General features: G+C 50.7%; 8 protein-coding genes across 8 annotated transcripts; 3 read left to right on the top strand and 5 right to left on the bottom strand.

Annotated features, from left to right (window-relative positions):
- Window positions 1-18: 18 nt before the first annotated feature.
- MIND_01013200 (NAD(P)-binding protein) lies at window positions 19-542 on the top strand (the record flags this gene model as incomplete). Its single annotated transcript, XM_037366727.1, has 3 exons — window positions 19-120; window positions 167-362; window positions 409-542. The coding sequence occupies 3 exons, from the start codon at window positions 19-21 to the stop codon at window positions 540-542; spliced, it is 432 nt and encodes a 143-aa protein (XP_037216121.1).
- Window positions 543-656: 114 nt separating this feature from the next.
- On the top strand, window positions 657-1,222 carry MIND_01013100 (uncharacterized protein; the record flags this gene model as incomplete). Its single annotated transcript, XM_037366726.1, has 5 exons — window positions 657-801; window positions 857-948; window positions 1,005-1,040; window positions 1,085-1,132; window positions 1,181-1,222. The coding sequence occupies exons 1-5, from the start codon at window positions 678-680 to the stop codon at window positions 1,220-1,222; spliced, it is 342 nt and encodes a 113-aa protein (XP_037216120.1). The 5' UTR covers window positions 657-677.
- Window positions 1,223-1,230: 8 nt separating this feature from the next.
- On the bottom strand, window positions 1,231-3,059 carry MIND_01013000 (Histidine phosphatase; the record flags this gene model as incomplete). Its single annotated transcript, XM_037366725.1, has 10 exons — window positions 1,231-1,286; window positions 1,331-1,541; window positions 1,599-1,857; window positions 1,901-2,183; window positions 2,227-2,296; window positions 2,347-2,472; window positions 2,515-2,551; window positions 2,598-2,633; window positions 2,688-2,795; window positions 2,845-3,059. 10 exons carry the CDS (start codon window positions 3,057-3,059, stop codon window positions 1,231-1,233), a joined length of 1,401 nt encoding a protein of 466 aa, XP_037216119.1.
- Window positions 3,060-3,707: 648 nt separating this feature from the next.
- MIND_01012900 (uncharacterized protein) lies at window positions 3,708-4,803 on the bottom strand (the record flags this gene model as incomplete). Its single annotated transcript, XM_037366724.1, has 7 exons — window positions 3,708-3,812; window positions 3,864-4,265; window positions 4,315-4,364; window positions 4,414-4,445; window positions 4,494-4,535; window positions 4,588-4,687; window positions 4,734-4,803. 7 exons carry the CDS (start codon window positions 4,801-4,803, stop codon window positions 3,708-3,710), a joined length of 801 nt encoding a protein of 266 aa, XP_037216118.1.
- Window positions 4,804-5,575: 772 nt separating this feature from the next.
- Window positions 5,576-13,252, bottom strand: MIND_01012800 (uncharacterized protein; the record flags this gene model as incomplete). The annotated part of the gene is made up of 9 exons (XM_037366723.1): window positions 13,144-13,252; window positions 12,320-13,095; window positions 11,814-12,271; window positions 11,645-11,768; window positions 11,462-11,599; window positions 11,213-11,413; window positions 8,689-11,166; window positions 8,491-8,642; window positions 5,576-8,438 (listed from the first exon to the last, which is right to left on the bottom strand). The coding sequence occupies exons 1-9, from the start codon at window positions 13,178-13,180 to the stop codon at window positions 5,576-5,578; spliced, it is 7,227 nt and encodes a 2,408-aa protein (XP_037216117.1). The 5' UTR covers window positions 13,181-13,252.
- Window positions 13,253-13,457: 205 nt separating this feature from the next.
- Window positions 13,458-14,397, bottom strand: MIND_01012700 (uncharacterized protein; the record flags this gene model as incomplete). The annotated part of the gene is made up of 4 exons (XM_037366722.1): window positions 13,458-13,842; window positions 13,894-14,102; window positions 14,149-14,246; window positions 14,292-14,397. The coding sequence occupies 4 exons, from the start codon at window positions 14,395-14,397 to the stop codon at window positions 13,458-13,460; spliced, it is 798 nt and encodes a 265-aa protein (XP_037216116.1).
- Window positions 14,398-14,590: 193 nt separating this feature from the next.
- On the bottom strand, window positions 14,591-15,758 carry MIND_01012600 (uncharacterized protein; the record flags this gene model as incomplete). The annotated part of the gene is made up of 3 exons (XM_037366721.1): window positions 14,591-14,955; window positions 15,004-15,611; window positions 15,661-15,758. 3 exons carry the CDS (start codon window positions 15,756-15,758, stop codon window positions 14,591-14,593), a joined length of 1,071 nt encoding a protein of 356 aa, XP_037216115.1.
- A 563-nt stretch (window positions 15,759-16,321) lies between these two features.
- On the top strand, window positions 16,322-19,838 carry MIND_01012500 (WD-REPEATS-REGION domain-containing protein; the record flags this gene model as incomplete). Its single annotated transcript, XM_037366720.1, has 15 exons — window positions 16,322-16,580; window positions 16,627-16,727; window positions 16,780-16,900; window positions 16,945-17,074; window positions 17,122-17,336; window positions 17,393-17,571; window positions 17,617-17,803; window positions 17,851-18,095; window positions 18,146-18,385; window positions 18,438-18,629; window positions 18,679-18,866; window positions 18,912-19,015; window positions 19,062-19,207; window positions 19,258-19,462; window positions 19,516-19,838. 15 exons carry the CDS (start codon window positions 16,322-16,324, stop codon window positions 19,836-19,838), a joined length of 2,835 nt encoding a protein of 944 aa, XP_037216114.1.
- Window positions 19,839-19,853: the final 15 nt, after the last annotated feature.

The following is a 19,853-nucleotide window of genomic DNA, read 5'->3' as shown; positions in this document are numbered from 1 at the left end:
TTGCTCTGAACTTTCATCATGGCTGCCCCGTCTCTCCTGCGTCTCCAGCAAACCTTCCTTTCATCCCCTTCCTTTGCTGTGGTCGGGGCTTCTAAGGATACAACCAAATATGGTACCAGGGTGAAGCAACTCAACTCTCTCTAGATGTTATGCTCATCGTCGCTAGGTCCTCAACTGGTACAAGGCACGCGATCTGCCTATTCAGCCCATTCATCCTCGCGAAGCCGAGCTTGAGGGCTACAAGACCATTGCGTCTATTACAGAGCTCCCAGACCCGACGAAGACGTCGATCAGCATCATAACCCCCCCCACCTGTACGCTCTCTCTTTCTCCAATCGCCCTAGCTTACGGTTTACTTTCAGGTTACCCTCACTATTCTGAAGGCAGCGGAAGAAATCGGGGTGCCAGCTCTGTGGCTCCAACCCGGGGCAGCGGACGAGGCAGTTACCGAGTGGATCAAGGAGAAAGGTATGGAAGATCGCGTCATATTCGGGGGGCCATGTATTCTTGTCGAGGGCGATGGCGTGCGTGCGTTGTTGTAACTTGTAAGCCGTATGTAGAACAAGTCAAAAGTTTTGCCGGTGGGGAAAAAAGTTCAAATGTTGACGGACGCGTAGATTAATCGGTTAGGGTGACTCAGCGTGACCGCGTTTTGACAATCTTCTCGATCGACCACGATGGAAGGCATTCCGCAAAGCTCACAGAAGAACCCAGAGGAGGAGGCAGCAAAGAGGGCCCAAGAGGAGGAAATGCGCCGGGATGTGATGGCCACGGTGCTCGATACTGCAGCCAGAGAACGACGTGCGATGCAATAATTTAAGTTGACTGCCAGATTATTGAATAGCCCAACTGCCAGTCTCTCGAATTGCCCTCGTGAGTCCTGAAAGGTCGAAGCAGATCGAGGCGATTCTGTTAAGGATGGTGCAATCCGGACAGCTTCGCGGTCGGGTATGCGTCTAATCCAAAATATTACCACCGCCGACATCTAACCCACCACACGCTAGGTAACAGAGAACCAGCTCATTGACCTGTTGGAGCAGGTGCGTATCACCCTGGAAGCTATATGGTGTTTCTCATGGGCTAGATGGAGGATGCGGGTAGCAAGAACACAGCCAAGAAGTCGACAATTGTGGTGCGTCATCAACACACTACAAAAAAACCACTGCTTAGCGTAGATTAGTTCCAGCGTAGGAAGGATCCAGACGACGATTTCGACTTTTGATGTGTATTCTACGATCTACATGCTGCCAACAGCTCCTCGCCCGACCCCGTCATTGAGTCAATATCTTGAACTTGTCAGCAAACGAGTAAGTATCTCGCGGGGGCTTACATTGGAAGAATGTCTCGACAGGCACCAAATCCAAGGTCCCCAATGGTGTCGAGGTCTGCATCGGCTGTCCACCCCACAGCACCCTGACGAAGAACGACTTGTTCTTCTTGCTGTACAGCTCAAAGACCACCTCCGACCCCATTCCCGGCCACACCATCTTCGCGATCTGCAGGAAGCCCAGCACGGATGACACGGAGCCGTCATGTGCGACCTGTAGGACACGGCATCAGTCAATTCAAAATTGCGAAGATCAAAAGAAGAGTCTGACGTTGTGAAAATATTTTGTCTTGCTTTGCCCGGCTTGGACTGCCTGGAGGTGGCTCTTCAACTCCAGGAACCACGCGCCATAATGCAGTGCGGCATATTGCGCCGAGTTGGGTGCATCCCGGAAATAATAAGAGTACTCCCAATTCCCAAGTCTGAATACGGTGTTGGCCTCGTCGCGTGTAACACAGAGAGACGTGTCGTTGACGCTGCAGGGGAGTTTCTTGCCGTGGCACAATTTTGCGGAGAGGTTATCGTAGTAACTACAATCAGTTCTCCAACAACGAACACCCAAAAAAAACACACTGGTCAAACGAGTTGTGCCAGCCTCCGGTATCGGGATTAGAAGTGCCAGAAACAGCATCGAGTTTCGCATACAGCGCCGCGGCCGCGGTCAGGTGATTTGTCCAATTTGCGCTCCCACCGACATACGCGCTTCGAATGGCATCCGCCTTGGGACACGAGTAGGTTGGCTCGAGCGAGTCGTACGTCGACGACTGGACCAACACTGCCGTGTTCTTTGTTGCAGGAAACAGCCCCTTGACAAGTGCACCAGCGACTTGAGAGGTAATCACATTGTTGGTTACCCCTAAACCAGTGAAGCGGAAGAAAAACGATGAACTCAAACGTACGGATTTGAGCAAGCGATGCATCGAGACGGTCGCTCAGTCCTAATCGTTTTGCGTAGACGGCGCGAAGATCCTAATAGCATCATTATTGGCTGATCTCTTTGGTGGGGGGAGAGCACTGACTGAACCGTGGACATGGCTGTCCTCAAGCCCTTCTGTTGTGATTTGTGGCAATTGGCAAGTCGTGTTCACAAAGCCGGGTCCGACTGTGTTGACCCATGGATTTTGGCTGGTCCTGAATGCTTGCCACTACACGAGTGAGAGGCTGATACCATTAGATCATGGACTGACTTGGATTTCGGTTACATCAGAGCTGACGCCGCTTGGCCTGGATTTCATGAAGCTGTTGCTTTGCGAGGAAGACGACGACTCACCCTTTCCCGTAGAAGACAGGCCCCTCCCCTACACAGCTAAGGATCGACAATCACCTTCAGATTTACGGTAATGATGAATGTTGTCCACACCTCCACGCGACATCCTCCTTGAAGAACGTATTGGACGCGTAAGGCGTGCGCTTGTGGTGCCGCTGGATGACCTCCACGTATTCGAGGGTATATTCCCGTGGCAGCATTCTGCCAAAACTGCTCAATAGGAGGGTTTTCCCCCAAAGTCGCTACTCACTTGTACTCCCTCGGCCGCACGTGGGGCATTGCACACCAATTATACACGCCATAGTCCTTGTCGGGCGTAACTGAGCTGGTGTAAATTCCTGGCGCCCCAGTGCCGTTGAGCGCAAACGTGAGGTTGTTGGTGTTGCTCTGGACGGGCGGGTAGTACACGACTGTCGCCCGTGCTACCGCCAGCAGGGCGAAAAGAGGGAGAAGCAGAATGGCCATCGAAGCATCTCATGGCGAACAACCGCCAAGATATAGGTGGACTGACCGTAGACATGATGCGGTTGGCCTGCCGTCAAAGTTGACGAACGTGGACTCGGCCCGCCCCGGGCCGAACAGCCGCCCTTATAAGCGCCGTCACAGTCACGTGTAGGTCATCTTTTAACAAACGACGGCGACACGCAATCATGTTCTCTGGTGGACAGTGCCAAAAGAACAACTGTGTATCGCCCAGAGCGACTCCCTACTCTTTGGCCGTCCTGCCAGAGCTTCTCTACGCAGTAGCGGTCACCTAAGTATGGTACACGCGTTGTTTCTTTAGACAGCTTTAGACCGACTACTTCTTTATATATGTCTATTTTGTCCTCCGCCTTACCCCTGTCCACAACTTCCAAACACGACTTATTACCTCGGGACTTGCGCAGCTCGTGCATGTTGGCAATTCCCGTCCCGCAAACAACTAAAACTGGATCTTCTTACAGACGGGAATCGCATCAATGTAGAACTCGACGTTCTTGATTCTTAACGTTCAGACTCATTAGGACGGCGAGCGCTGTTTGTTTTGACGAGATAATATACAAATGACACGGAACATGCTTTACGACCCCCAGTCCAAATAAAGATAACAGCAACCACAAAAAATAGCAAGGACTACTCGGTATGCTCGAGAAAACGCGACTGTGAGCGCAAGGATGCGGGTTGGGAGGTCGCCATCCACGCCGGCGAGTCAGCGCGGTCCGGTGGAAGCTCGAAAGGCTGTAAAAGTCAAGTTGGGCTGTGGAACTGCTCTCGATACGGGAAACGTACCGAATGTTGTGGTGAATCTTCGTGGGCCCGTAGTGGGACAGGTTGATACGGCGATGACATCCCGCTCCGGAGAGCAGCTCTATAGACAGCAGAGGGGGCCATGTGTCGTTGTCGTCTTCGACGAAGAACAAGCCAAACCCCAACCACAATGAGTGCCAGAGCAATAATGACCCCTATCACCACTCCAGCGATAGTACCCGCGTTGGACTTGGTTTGAGATGCGCCACGGAGTGGTTCTAAACTTGACGCAGACGGTGATGTATCGCCAACAGATGAACTCGGACTGGCTTGGGGAGTTGGGGGGACGCTCGGATTGGACGATTCCGAAGAGGGGGAGGCGGCAGCTATGGAGAAGTTGGAGTTGGCAAGGTTCACAGCATCTTGAAGGCTAAACGAGCTAGGCTGTTTCACGATTAAAGGTTTACTACTTCATGGCGAAAGATAAACGCACCGTTGGAGTAGCAGCGGCCATTGATATAGCCCATGGCGGTACTACAAACGCTAAAGAGTCGGTGAACAATTGGAACTTGATTGCAGGTTGAGAACGGACCGGAGTGGGTTGGAAGTGGGGGATTTGGATCGCTAGGCGCTAGTTAGCACAGCACGAGAGGAGTGGAGACACCAACTCACGGTATGGCCTGGCATTTTTTTACCTGAGCATATTTCATCCAGCTAAGAAAAATCCCGATGAGAATCGGACAAGCCCCGCTAAAATTCTCGAAACCTTGGATCTGAGTCGGTCTCGATACACGCATCGCAGGCAGAATTGAGAACGAAGGCGAGATTCGAGCAATTACAGGAGTCGAATGATAACGATGGGCCACCTGCAGCGCTTCAGTGGATGCTCCTTTGGAAAGGCTCCGGACATACTACATAGGTGGCTGCCCACAACACAAGGACCTTCGAAAGCGGAGTTGTCAAGGATGTCGCAATTGGGCATGAAGAAGGAGAGAAATAATAGCGTTGGGAATAACGAAGTCGGTATGTAGTGGGATAGTGGGAGAAGGAAAGCAAGGGCTGCGGTGGGTTCCGGTGGCTGGGCAGCCATCCGAACAGTTTCAGACGCCGAGCTATCAAGCGGCGTTTACCATCAGATGTCAACCTTGTGTGGGCGTTCAGCGACTTCAGTCTCAAAACAGTGGTTTTTTATATATATTCAGATACAGAGAGCGCTCAGAACTACGAGTGTTTGTTGACCCAATCTATATAGTCTGTGTTCAAGCTCATACCCACGAAAAATAGCAAGCCGTGACTGTTCTCCGACATCAGTGCAAAAAATGGCCAACAAACCCAAAACAATCCCGGTGACTGTGCAATCGCCGATGAGGCAGTTTCCTGTTGTCCCATTCTGTTCAGTACCTCCGGTATCGCCCGGAAATAGTTTCTACACCTTTATTACCCTCCCAGGAGAGACCCCACCCTCAGGATAGCCAATATTCATGGTTTCAATTAAATCATTACACAACTCGTCAACTCGGTCACCCCACTGGTTAAGCAACTCAGGACGGGTACCTTAGACACCTGGTACAATGCTAGTAAATACCATAAAGAACTATTTCCGGGCGATACCGGAGGTACTGAACAGAATGGGACAACAGGAAACTGTGATTACTGCCTGGAAGAAAATGCCATTGCTGCTTGGTTGTTGGAGAAAAGAAAGAAATGTTTGACATCAGATCATGATATAATACACTCATCAAGTAAAAAGTAAGCTACAAAGGTTGTCTATAACCTTGACCCATTAGGCGCACTGGGGCGGCGCGATAGATAGCGGCTGAGTCAAAAATAAAAGCATCCAAATCAGAGTCGCTATCCGAGTCGTCGTCCGAATCCTCCGTCGGACTGACCGCCCCAACCCTGAAGACGTCACGGAAGGGCGTCTGCGGCAAGTCATTAACCGCTTCAGACGATATCGACTTGGCCAGGATCGCCGCAACGCGCGCTTCCAGCCGGCGATTCGGGATGGTAAACGATTCAGACTGCTCATCGTCCTGGAAGAAAGTCGTCAAGTCGTGCAAGTTCTGCACCAGGCCGCCCAGATCCTCTTGCAACGGGCTCATCGCAGCCAAAGCCTCCACCTCTGGCTCGAAATCAATCCGCGAGGGTCGAGATGGCATGGAGCAAGTATCGAATACCGCCATCATATTCGATCGACAGGTCGCCCGGAGGGAATCGGCCCGGACAACACACCACCCAGACGGTTCAGGGACGCCAAACACAGTCGCGGCGGAGTTGACGTCCTTGTGTAGTGACCGGGCGTGCATACTCATCCGAAGGACATGCTTCGCGGGAAGACCACCAGACATGGTCATCGGTTCCTCCAGCACTTCAAGGGCTTGTGGTGCAAGATCAGTCTCCAACAGTCGCAACAGCGGCATCAACAGCTCGGAGCCAAGCAACTCGCGCGTCTCCCGCTGCTGGAATAACACCTTGAGAATTTGCATGGCGTGGACCCGAAGCCAGCGCTGACGATTCAACACAAGCCCCAGCAGCAGAGTCACGATCTCTGTCCAGTAGTCTGTCCCGTAATGCTCACGGAGACTAGCAACCGATTGGCGCAAAAAGTCGTCTCTGGTGCGGAAATGGCCTTTCGCGAACGAGTTCATGATCTTCTGGATGCTCTGTCGTCCTTCTTGCTCCGCCAAAACACTGATGTTCTCAGCAAACTCCTTGAGCTCTGGGTCATTGGGTGTGTCGGGGTTCATCGCATGGAGACAACAGGGGAGGGCCAATGTGTATAGATCTCGAACGCGACCCGTAGTAGGATCAATAATACGGTCATCCTGGGCTTGTGTCAGGGCTCGAAGAGTCCTCATCGTTGCGTCAAATGTCGTCGAGGACCTTAATCCGGTCAAAAGCACGGGCTGTAGGAATTCCGGGCCCTCCCAGCCCATGGGTTGCTGCGAAAGCAGCAGTTCAGCCGTACTGGGGTCATCAAAGTTGATTCGAGGCAACAAGCGCTCCAGAATCCGCAGCGTTTGGGAGAATTCATGCTCCTCCGTCGTGGAAAGAGCGGCGCAAGTGGACCAGAACATTTGCGGAAGCATTGTCTTCTCGACATCTGGCACCATAGCATACATAGTCCGGAGAATTTCGGTTGTGAATGCCTTTATGTTATCGTCAGGCCCAGCAATCGTGTTGGAGAGTCGACCCAGGAGGAGAGCAAGGTCTGCTGACGTAACACCGACCATGATTGCACGATAAATTTGCAACGAACGGAAAGCTGTTGCCCGAATCGAACAAGAAGTTCCCCAGTAAAGCGCCAATGAGCCCCATAACTCAGGCAGTTTCGGACAAAGGGGCAGCATCAGCCGCACGACTTCCCCAGAAAGCCACTTCATCTTGGGCTCGACATCAACACCACCCTCATCTTCCTTCCAGTACATGGACGCGGCCTCTGACTCGAGCCTGGATATGGTTGCTTTGAGTGCGGTCCGACTTGGGTAAGCAGCACGGTCCACAAGCTCGTCATAGCCTGGAACCCAAGACCTTAATATTTGGAAGAGCATTCGCTGCGCCCTTCCACGAACGAAGGGAATACGGTGATCAAGATGCGCAAATACGGCATGTAGAAGAACCGGCAATTGTGGTTTGAGCTCCCAATAGCGCGGCAAAGCAATGTCTGCCAGAAATAGCCATGCGAATTGAGCTGAACCAAGCGATATTTTCGGTTCATCTGACGCAAATAAGGCATCGAGATCGGCCCATAGCTCCATGTCATCTGCATCCGGGAAGGCCAGTTTGTGGTCAATGGTGGGTAGCATTCGCGCTGGCTCAACGACGGAACACAACTCTTCAAATATTTGCCGTCCAACACTTGTTTGACATAAAGAGGCAACAATATTGGCCGCGCATTCGATGAAGATAGTACTTCCGACTTTGTGTGATTGTTCTAGCAAGAACCTCACAGTCGCATGACCATTCGATTGATGTGGGGGCTCGACCAAACGCGTCCAAAGAACGGTGATTTGTTCTGAATGGCTCTTGCCAAAGCGCAGCATAAGCGCCATGAGGTGGTATAGCGCAGAATGACCTTCTCGTGACAGACTGATCTTATCCTCCGTCATCAACTCGATATTTGAGATCCAGAACTCCAAGCTTTGTAGCAGAAAGAGCGGCACGTTTGCGACTGATGACGTATTATGTAGTTGGGCTAGCCAATGGGCAAACTGGATGAGGATTGGCGCTGCCTGGTTTGGGTGCTCCCCAGCAAGGAAGTCGGAGATCAAACGATGGGCATGGACGTAGGTTCCTGGAGCCTGGCTAACGGCGGATGCTTCGAATTGTGACATAGTGAGCAGACCCGATGTTTGCTGGTGAATGGCCTCAAGCATGTTGAAGGCATTGCTACGAATCGGAAGATGCGGATGACATAGGTTCGAGAGACCGAGGCAGACGATTTGCGCAAACGTGAAAGCATGGTTGTCATGATCACAAACGATCTCAGAGATGACCTCGAAGAAAAGTATGCTGCTCGAGTTTGTCCTGTCTGTTAGGACAATGGCCCGTCGTAAGGAGTCCGCTATCAAAATGCTATCGTTCGTGTTGGCAGCCAGCAATGCACGAAGTGCTTTCCTAGAAGTAAGTTCATTAGCAAGGTTTATTCCCCAATAAAGACAGGACGAACTTTCCCCGAGTCTGGGTTGGACCATGATCAGACGAAAGAATAGCACCGAATCGCTCCAAAACGCCATGTGCGGAGAGAGGTCTCAAGAATTCAGGGGGTGTTCTATCTACAGGAGATTCAGACGAAAGGTCGGAGGGGAAGTATGCCTTTTGCTGGAAAGGCTCAGCGAGAATAGAGGGCCGTAAATGCAGTACTTACGCAAAGAGAAGCCAATGCACCCACAGATGCTTGAGAAAGTAGCAGTGTTTCTGTTTGGAACCGCGTCGCAGACTGACTACTATCCAGGTCAACGGAGGAAGGGGACGCTGCGGCTCTTTGCATGAGAATGAATCGTTGCTTTACACCTTCAGCTTGTGGTCCAAATTGACACCACTCCTCGCATAACCGATACAATGACAGGTGCATATTTGGTGGAATAAAGCGATCTGAATCAGTGAGACCAGCGAGGCCATCGAAAAGACGTTCCACCGTGCCACAAAAGTATCGTCGGAGTCGTTGGAGGGAGTAGTTATCTCGCATGTCTGCGGCAGTCAGAAAGGCTTGCGTATTCCGCACAAATTTGAGGACATTTGCGAGGGCCGCCTGGCGACCAGCAGAGCGTTGTAATTGAAGGTAATGGGCGGTGAGATAATATATTCGAGCAACAGCAGAGTACAGGCGCTCCTGCCGGCGAGTCCGATCGCCGATAGCAGCAGCAGTTGGTCTGAATTTCTCTTCATGGAATTGACGGGGAGTAAGAATGTTCTGGTCAACGGTGAGCGTGGGTCCTGCTTTCGATCTCGGATCATCATAAAACTGGCGCCCCGCAAGAAGGCTGAGGTCATCGAGAAGTTGGGAATATCCACCAGCGGGGAAAGCGCTGATGCACAAAACAGCAGCATCACGGAATGGCGTGTATTCGGAGTCCAAGAAGGGCGTCAGATACCTGAACAGCCCTCGCGTGGTCGACAAGCGCTCACGCTCGAAATTCATATCAGACGGGGCGCGCGAATGGTCTCGTCCAATTTGTGTCATTGCAGCTCGGTGTGATTCTGAAAGAGTGGCTGTCGAGCAAAGGATTTTGACCCAGACATGCCATTGGTCAATGTGTATCTTGTTGTCCCTTACAAGACGGGGTCCATCCTTCTCCACCGTACCCGGCGTTCGATTTGTCAGCCCGGCAGGTGACCGACTGCTGAGACCAGCAACGTGCGAGATGGTGGGATGATACTTGTTCACAGCGGCCACAACTGTGTCTCGAAGAGAGATTATTGACGAATGTGAATGCTCCATGCAAATGCGCATAAAGATAGGGAAGAGATGGTGCCAAATCTTTCGGTCGTGTTCGTTGCTGCTTTCAGCAATTCGCAGCGGAATATCGATTCGTTTTGATTGCACCCATTGATCCAGACGGGCGATATCGGGTTTGTCAAGCAGCTCTTCGAAGCCTTTCAGATATGATTTATTCCCACCCTTCCCTTGAAGGAGTTCAACAAGAGGAAGGAATGACACCGGCGGATCTGAAGGTGAGAGTGGGTCTGACGAAAATTTGGCAACAAGTTGACCAAGGAGGCGAATAACTTTGCAACCGAGGCTATGGATAAACCACGCTTCAGACGACAAAAGAAATAATGCACCAGACTCCACCCCGTTGCAGCAGTCCAAGATGGCGGCTTCATCCTCCGCAAGCGACTCAGGGGTTCGACCAAGGAGATCGTTGACCCAAGTTTCCACCAGTTTGTGCCACAGATTCAGTAGTGAAGCCGAGTTAATGAGTAGCTTCAATCCAGAACCTTCGCGCGCTATGTGTTGCGGGTCAAACAGGAAGTGGGTGAGCCTCCCGATGACTATGGTACCAGCCGTAGAGTCAGACATGAAGCGCTTTAATGCGGCAGTGGCGACCTCTCCAACTAGCGGCTCGATATGTATAACACCACGCACAAGCATGTCGACAGCATCGGTCATAGGGAGATTGGGATGCAAACAGCGAGGCCATGACTGGAAGCAAGTCTGAAGCATGCTTATTTGCGGAACAAGGCTGTTGGGGTACGCAACTCTTCCACCTTCGGGATGATGGCGAATGGCGTAGTTGTGTGATTCCTCGTACGCTGGGTTGATGCGAGCGTATGACCATTGTTCGTCAAATATTGACATGTGACCGACAGAAGAATTGCACGTGGTCGCGATTGTGACTAAGGCGGAACCACAACGATCAAAAAAGCCTTGCATGCCAGGTTTCGCAAGGAAGGCAGGCGGGATAAACTCAGAGGATGAGGGATAGTCTTCCCAAGACGGGAAGGCAGTAAAGTCGTTGGAGCTCGGCCACGTTGGTGTCGGAGAGTCTTTCTCTATCCCATGAATGGACAGTAAAATGGCTTGGATCGCGATTGCAGTGCGTTCAGGAGCAAGCTGGTTACTTAAAGTTCCGGATTGGCTGATGGCAGGCTCTTGCATAAGCTCCAAACAGAAATCGCGCCCAAAGTCAAAATGGCGGGATAGAACGAAATGCGTGATGTAGATGAAAGGCTCAAGATGATCATCAACTGGGTAGACTGCCACTCGGTTCGCGGGGAAAAAATGGCGTAACAGCGTGTCGAGCTTCGTTTGTGTGGTTGACGCAGATTCTTGGCAACGGTAGAGATAGGTCCAAAGTAGGCGTATCATGCCGTTCATGACTGCAACCCGAAAGGGCTTTTCCTAACAAAGGATGAGAACAGGTCTTAAGAGAGATATTATGACATACCTTGACCTTCGAAAGTGCCATCTCGAAACAAGGAATCCAATTCTTAAGAAAATAGGCCTGTGGTGCAACACAGAGAGACGTGATGACCAAAGGAAAGGCAATGTTCCAATAGCGCGGTTTCGCCACCATTTCTCTAGCTTTAGGATAAATTAATTCAATTGCTTTAGCCCATTGCGGATTATTGGTCTCTGCTTGCGCAGTCTGGTTATAAGATTAAGTTGCGGTCAGCGACAGCAAAAAAATATGCACCTTGCTGATCGGATGCAGAAGCTTGACCAGAATGTCCGCAAAAGCGATCTTCAGTCTGAACCCATGCGCCTGGACGAACGACTTCGACAATGACTCTAAAAATTCTGCTCCCTCCTCGAATGACTCGGGTGGCCAGACCTACGGGGAGTCAGGGCGAATCGGGGGACACCAGAATGTAAGGACCTTGATTTGAATATGATTTAACCCCTTCACAAGATTTTCATACTTCATGTCAAGGTCTTTGGGGACCTGGCCTTGAGCCACGGGTCCGAGCTCTGCCAAGAAGCGATCTGTTACACTCACGAAACTATCCAGTAATGAGAGGGAGAGAGCGACTGGTTTTGGCACTCACCGAACATTTGCGAGATGTCCCAGCAATGTCGAGTAAAGCTCTGCGTTCATTCGATGGTTGGCCGACTGGCTCAGAAGCTTCAGATCAGGTTTGCGGAACTGTTCGAATGTCGTCTCTTCCAAGCTATAGCCCATGGTCTCTCCTAACGCATCCTTTGAGATTGACTGCAAAACCGCTATGAGTGCTCGACACATAACGTAGATGGAAGCAAGCGATTTCCTCTCGTTCAAAAGCGCAGGGACATCATGCAACCGAACTCTAGCAGGGCTCGGCGATTGTGTGTGTGTCCTGATAACATCAGAGCCGACGTTTTCGGTTTGGCTTCGTCGCCAGCGCATAATTGAGTCTACGACTGCCTTTGTGTGCTTTTGAGCAATCTTGCCTAGGGAATCGAGGACATCATCAAATTTGGAGTCGACGCCGGGACCCATAAAATCGACGAGTAATGGTTCGTGGTCCTGTCAGTATCGATTGGTTCAAAACTTCATGAACTTCACTTGGCTTACAAAAGGTTCCTTCAAAAAGTTTTCTATCTTGGCTTCACATGACGCTGCGAATCGGATGAAAACGGCGTGAAGCGCGTAGTCAGACGGGGTCTTTGGGTCCATGACCACTTTGTCTTCCTCATAATCCGGTGTTTCACTCCGAAGAACAGCACCGAATGAGTTTGGAACGCGTGGGACGGGGGGTGGAGAGGAGGAATAACCCGGATTAGGGCCATAATCGCTGCCTCCATCAGAATAATGGAATATAGACCCAGTCTGAGAGTGATTCGATTTCGCGTATCCATGCCCTTTAGTCTTGGAGGCGGGGGTTGCTGGTCGGTGGTATGGCGGACTGGTTGTTACCGCACTGGGTGCTCTCGAACTGTGGTTTAAGGAAGTATTCGAGCGATTGAATGGGTTCTTCAGCGCCGGATACGCCTGATTCTCTATGTGAGGGACCGGAGGAGCGTCGCTAGACTTGGCACCGGTCTTGAAAGCAGCACGAATGGAGGCAAACGAGCTCTTCTTCGTGAAACCAGTAGGGGCCGCAATGGAAGAATGCGTCGAGTGTGAGAATGGTGTTGACGGTTTGGATGCGTATCGAGTTGATATCGAATGGCCAGAATCCTCCGACGCTACTGAATCTCCTCTTGAATGGGAAGGAAAGAACGCGCCACGGTCAATGGGAGTCACGGTCGTGGGTGAATCTTGGCCCGTGCCAAACCCTCCAAAAAGTCCATGCCCGCCAGTTCTGCCGAATGGAATGGGAGTGCTGTTGAACTCGTCCTCATCGAAATCTAATGTCTACTTCAGCATTCTCCGACTTTAGAGCCTGATAAACGGACCTGGGATTGTAATTTGAATGCTCTCGCTGAGGCTCATGGCCACGCACAGCGAAGCACTTGACCAGCAGTGCGAACCTAAGAAGAGAAAGTGTCCAGGTCGAGATTGTTGCCAAGGGTATAAAGTCACAGAGGTCCGTGACTGTTACATCAACGCTCTCTTTTTGACAGTACCTCCAGGTCTACGTTTGACGACCAGCGGAGGTGATTCTGGGTGCGGAGATTGACCTGGTTGAGGTTATAGAATTCGTACTACTAGATTTAGTTGTCGTATGAATGTCAGACCTTATCCACAAGTACAAGAAGTAAAAAAAAAACTATGCGTTCTCCTCAACCCAGTCTTCGAAGTCTCTGAGCCCACTTTTCTCGTCCACTATTTTGGTGGACGTTCCCAAGAAGGTTACCTCTCCACCCTCCCATGTGTCGAACTGGAAAATGCCTTTCTCGCCGCTGCATTCGAGTCCTCCCATTTCCGTCCGCTCACCCTCCTCCCCAAGGCCCTCTACTCCAACACCCCCCGACTGCGCTAGTCTCCGTTTCTCTAGTTCTCTTTCGAGGATGGTTCTGACCCTGCTGATGGCCTGTGTCGCTGACGAGGCGCTGGATTTGACAAGGTCCGACTTATGCGCAAGAATCACCAACGAGGGCAAGACCTGCGACGGGGGCAGAGACCTAATCGCATTGAGCACAATATGGAGATGCCTGAATAAAGTTATTTCAGCTTAATCCCGGACAAGGAGCGCAGAGACACACTCTGCTACGACAGGACCGTTCCGTGAAACTGTGCTCGCATCTACCACGAAGGCAATCGCTTTGGCGTCGGTGATGAACTCATTGACTTGGTTTCGGATGCGAGGGTGGCCTGGAATGTCCACAACTGTCAGAGCTTTCTTGGGTAAAGCGATTACAGAAGAGTTCGTCTGGAGGGATGTATGCGTTGGCAGCGGTTGGTTGTAGACCAGCTGTAAGATGTGTCAGAATAAGCAGGAGTGGAGATTAGTGGCCTACCGTCGAAAGAATGGCAGTTTTCCCTGCATCTGGAGGGCCAACGAGAAGTAAATGTTGTCCTGCCGCTCGGGATCGGCGTCGAGTGAACAGGAAAACAACTAGAGTTGACTTAGAGAATAAATGGTGAGGTAGTTCTGACAAACATGCGAGAACAACGACCGCTAGAATGAAGGAGGCTACACCGAGGGTTTGTGGTGAAAAGGTACTCGTCACTGGTATAATCTCTGCGTCGATGGAGTCGGAGTCCATGATGGATAACGGTCACATGATTGTGAATTAAAACGCGCAACACGTAAAATGCTGGTCCTTTTGGAAGCAGTACCAATTCTCTCTAAAGAAAATTGGCGGGGAAGGTAGTAGCCAGATGCGAGTCTAGCAAAATGTATATAAAATGGGTGGTATTGATTAGCGAACGGTAAAGTAAAACTAGCCCCTCTACAACTTAAAACAATCTCTTACGCCGACGACCGTTGGGGTCATTAACGTCTCCGTCAATCTCGGTCGTGGCAGTAGCATCTGCGGCGCTGTCCGTTGCGGATAAGTCATCAGAACTATCTGTAGAGTCATCAGAGTCATCGCTAGAGGCAGCGTCCGTCGCTTCGCTGTCTGCTGCATCGGTGGTAGAAGCGGATTCTGTTGCTGTTTCTTCACTGGTATCAGCACTAATTGTTGCAGTTGCCTGTTCAGAGTCTGAACCCAAGATAGTGTTCGGCGCTCCCGGGAGGTTCCTCAAGTCGGTAGAATAGAAGCTCGAGACACACTCGCATGTACGGAGGTTAGGAGAGCGACCAAATGGACAGGAAGCGTCTAGTAACTTATCAGCATCGACCTTTTGTTCTGGAATTCAACACTGACCATCGCCAAACGGAGTGATGGGATAGTTGGGCCCTCCGTATAGGCCAGGGGTTACACCTTCAGCTTGTTGGTTCCAAATTCCATAGATTTCGATGTTTGTGGGCTGCGAGTTGCAGTACGGTGTGGAAGGATAAAATCCATACAACATGACAGATTCGCGTGGGAGTTGTCGATAAGAGACGGCAGCATCCACAAAGTCTTGCCAATTGTCGCATCCACTGCTCTTTGCCCAAGAAATCATGCGGTCCGAGACGCTTTGTTGGTCACAGACATCGGCTTCTGCAGACAGTGCGTCAAAACTGTCGAAGCCCAAGTTGATGCAGTCGTCATATAAGCTCGACCCCAGGTTAGAGCAAAGCCCCCACCAGTACTCCTGGAGGTCACTATATCCCCATCGGCGTGTAATATTAGCGGAAACGGTCGAACTCGAGTCGAGTAGATCACTGTCGGGATCGTCGGAGGGTAAATCAGCATCGCTGATGGTCGAGTTGTCGCTGCTTGCAATGACCGTCGAGTTGTCCACTGAGGCGAGCCCAGGATCGGAGATAGATATGGGTTGGCTGCTGATGGAACCACTTGAAGAGCATGAAGAGGGTATATCAAAGTTGCTGATGGCATAAGTGATAAATAAATACGATGAAAAAGAATGCAACACACCTTGCCATAGCATGGCGCCGCACTGCACCACTCCCGAGGGGAACTGCGGACGATAAGAGAGCCAAGGCGAGCGGGACGGAGGCCAAAAGGAGTTGCATGATGTCAAGTGCGATTAGATGCCCAGGCTAGCTAGAAATGAATGTGGAAGAGCTTCCTGGCTCAGAGAAAGGGAGAAAAATGAAGAGGAACGAAAGTTGATGTGAATTACAGTGTCCCGGGCATTTTAAACGAGCATCGACATAGATAGATTGACAGCGAGTTGAGCGATACAAGTATCAGCTTGTCTTGCACGACGGGTGTCAACCTGAGCACGCTGAGTCCCTACTCCACGCAAACAATTGCCGCCCATCTAACGCAGAGCCACTCGGCCAGACAGGTCGAGCATCGAGGTACATCAGGCGATTGTGTCGTTACCATTGCTGAAAGTCTAGGTCGAGGTTGACAAACAGGCAGCCTGACTCGGAAGACCAATTTGAGCACTGCCGTCGGCGCGACAGCTTCCAGTCGCATTAAGGGCTGTCTTGCCACATTCCGCACTCATAGCCAAAATATTACCGGGTCGTAAAAGTGGCTTCTGAGCGAGATGGTGTGGATGCAAGTTTAGTTCTACGTCACGTGTAGGCGAAATAAAAAAAAATTACCTTTTCCGAAAACTTTCGGTATGGCTGCTTCGGCAAGCTCTAGGGACACGCCTCCACCGCGCAAAAGGCAAAGAACGACTTCAATTCGTAAAACTCAAGCCGAACTTCGACTATTTGTCCCTTTTCGTGCTCTTGGTCTAATCACAGACAATGTCCCCTTCGTTCTCCAAACCCGATCGCACAAAGGTGCAACCGACGGGCCGCGAATACACATACTCACCTGCCTTGGGAGGTCTTGGGCGCTGTGGGAAGGTGGTAAAATGACCTTGTTGTTCGTTGGTTCGTTGGTGGTCCACTGTGGTGAACGTTTTCTGATTGTACCCAGGTCCCGATGCTCCGGACAAAATCTCGTGTCTCGCTATGGATGGCGACGCCGTTTGGATTGCATCTGGTCCACATGCTATAAAATATCTTCGGGGTAAAGAGGTGCGTGAATTGACGTCGGTAATCCACTCATTCCATTGACTGAATTTGGTAGGTTCTACGCGGAACAAACCCTCTGGGAAGCCCACTTTCCTTCATAACGATATTTGGGTTGCACCTTCTTGCGCTCACAGAAGATGGTCGCAGGTTGATGCTATGGGAAACTTCTACCGGAGGTATTGGCCTAGTTATCCCTTTGCCCGCAACTGATAACGGACAGAATTGGACTCAACAATCGAATTCGAAACTGAGTTTACTGCCACTCAAATACTTCATCCTGCTACATATCTGAACAAAGTCCTTGTTTCGAGCTCGCAAGGCGCGATTCAACTTTGGAATATCAAAACTCAGTGCGTGACATGCGATTTTCTGGAGTCTCCCGTTTAACTTGCCTTAGAACATGCATCCACAAGTTTCCACTCGCCAGATTAGTTTCTTCGCCCAATGCACCACACACTGCCATCACGGCTCTCACTCAATCTCCCGCGATTGACGTTGTCGGAATTGGTTTTACTTCTGGAGAAATATCCGTCTACGATGTACGCGCAGACGAGCGTTTGATGCGAATGACCATGGAGGGCGGGAGCGTCCGAGCCCTAGGCTTCCGAACAGGCGCGTAACTTGCGTGTCTTTTTTTCCGGCGTCAATCGACTCATGTGGACCCTCAGATGGGCCACCCATACTGGCCTCCGCTTCGTCTACAGGCCACATAGCGCTCTGGGATCTGAATGAGGGTGGACGGCTTCTCCATATGGTACGCGGAGCACATGATGGGGCTATTACTGCTCTTGAATGGATCCCGGGGCAACCGGTCCTCGTCACCTCCGGAGAGGACAACAGCGTAAAAGTAGGACTTGCGAGTGTCCAATATGCAACTCTCTAACTTGCTTAGCAATGGATATTCGACTCTCCAACTTCAGCTCCGCGACTGCTCAAATTTCGAAGTGGACATCATGCCCCTCCGCATCTTATTCGATACTATGGAGATGACGGTAAACAATTATTGAGCGCCTCTCGGGATCGCAGTCTTCGATGTACCTCCGTGGTTCGGGACTCGCGTTCATTCGAACTTTCGCAAGGTTTGGGATCGAGTGGGTATTACGGGACTGCTTATAATGCCTTATAGGTTCCTTGGCCAAGAAGGCTACCTCTCTCTCCATTCCTCTAGCTTCCCTCAAATTTCCTCCCATCACCTCAATATCATACTCCGCTGCCAGGGCTAAAGATTGGGATGATATCATTACAGGACATGCTGACGAGAGCTTCGCCAGGACTTGGACGATGCTCAACAAGAAACTAGGCAAGCACAGTCTTGGTTTTGCAGACACCAAGGGCAAATCTAAAGAACGGGCGCTCCTCGGCTCAGTTAAAGTCAGTTTTCTCTTGCAAATATTGAGCCACTAATTGATGACATTCGGTAGTCCGTTTGCGTCACTGCATGCGGAAATTTTGGATTGGCCAGCTCTTCGACTGGGGTTATTCACCTCTGGAATTTACAATCTGGAATTCTGCGTAAAGCATTTGATATAGGACCATGTCCTAGCGATATTGCTAGCCGCCTTCAACAAGGCAAACGAAAGGAAGGACGTAGTGTGACTGGTCTAGCGACTGACCCTCTGAACACAACCGTCATCGCAAGTACACTGGACGGTACAATCAACGTCTGTCTAACCATTTTGTCCCCCCCTATGTGATCATTGACCATAGTTTCAGTTCTTCGATTTCCACACCACCAAACTTGAGCACACCCTCACATTACCATCAACGGCCGTTTCAATTCTTTTACATCGCGATAGCGGCCTTTTAGCGGTCATTTGCGACGACATGGTCGTGCGTGTTGTCGATATTGAAACACGGCGAGTCGTTCGTGAGCTTGGTGGCTTTCGAGGTCGCATTCTGGACATGGTGCGAATTTTCAAACTACAATTCCACCCTCTGATTGCTCTCTCCACAGACTTTCTCTGCTGACTCGCGATGGCTGGTAGCTACGTCTTTGGATTCGGTCATACGAACCTTTGACGTGCCTACTGGTCGCTTGATCGACGCTTTCCGCACATCCAGCGTTGCCACGAGCCTCTCGTTTTCCCCAACGAATGACTTCCTGGCCACAACTCATGTTGATAGCGTCGCAGTCTATCTTTGGTAGGTGAAGCATTTGCAGCATCTCGGCTCGTTCATAGTTCATAGGGCCAATCGCGCTCAGTATGCCGAGGTTTCTTTCCGTAGCGTGTCGGACGATGATGTTCTGGACGCAAAACTCCCTTCGGTTCAAGGAACTGCCGAAGATGAAGGTTAGAATAGATGACTGTTTCCTAACGTGCTAAATGTCCTGGTTAGCTTTGGATGCCCTGTCGGCACTAACGATGCAAGAGACAGCAGATGACCCGTTTTCCACTCCTCCACAACTTGATGGCGATCTTGTAACATTAACATTACTGCCCCGTTCGAGATGGCAAACTCTGTTAAATCTCGAAGTCATCCAAGTAGGTTTTAGTTGTGTGACCTATCAACAGCTATTTACGAATCCATTCAGCAACGAAACAAACCCAAAGAGCCACCGAAAGCCCCGGAGAAGGCGCCATTCTTCCTCCCAACAGTTCAGGGTGTAGAACCTCGCTTTGTTGTCTCAGAAAAAACCGCACAATCTAAAAAGGACACGAAGCGGTTGAACAAAGTGGCAGCCGGAGTTCAGAGTGTTTTCTTCGAGAAACTCGCCGATAATGAGGGGTCTGAAGATTGTAAATCTCTTTGTTTCTGCTCCCAATGAATGCCTTGCTGAAATCATATGCAGACGAAGATTTCTTTGGTTTCCTCAAGACCCTGTCACCAGCGGCCATAGACCTGGAAATTCGTTCTTTGGTCACGTTGGATTCGCTTACACGATTCGTCGTAGCTCTCACCTACCGGTTGAGATCAAGAAAGGACTTCGAAGCTGTTCAAGCTTTTCAAAATGTGTTTCTGCGGATCCATTCAGACGTGATAATCGAGAATCCTGAACTGGAGGTAGCTTTACATGAGCTCCAGGAGACTCAGCGCAAGGAGAGCGAGCGCGTTCTTGGGTTAATAGCTTCTTCGCTAGGAACTCTAAGTTTCGTTCGCGAAACTTTGCACTAGTTAGCAGTGACGTAA

This window comes from Mycena indigotica (genome assembly GCF_014461135.1).
Source record: "Mycena indigotica strain 171206Taipei chromosome Unknown Mind.scaff0009, whole genome shotgun sequence".
NCBI lineage: Eukaryota > Fungi > Basidiomycota > Agaricomycetes > Agaricales > Mycenaceae > Mycena > Mycena indigotica.
The sequence above is the reverse complement of the archived record's forward strand: the minus strand, read 5'-3'. Positions and strand labels throughout refer to the sequence as shown.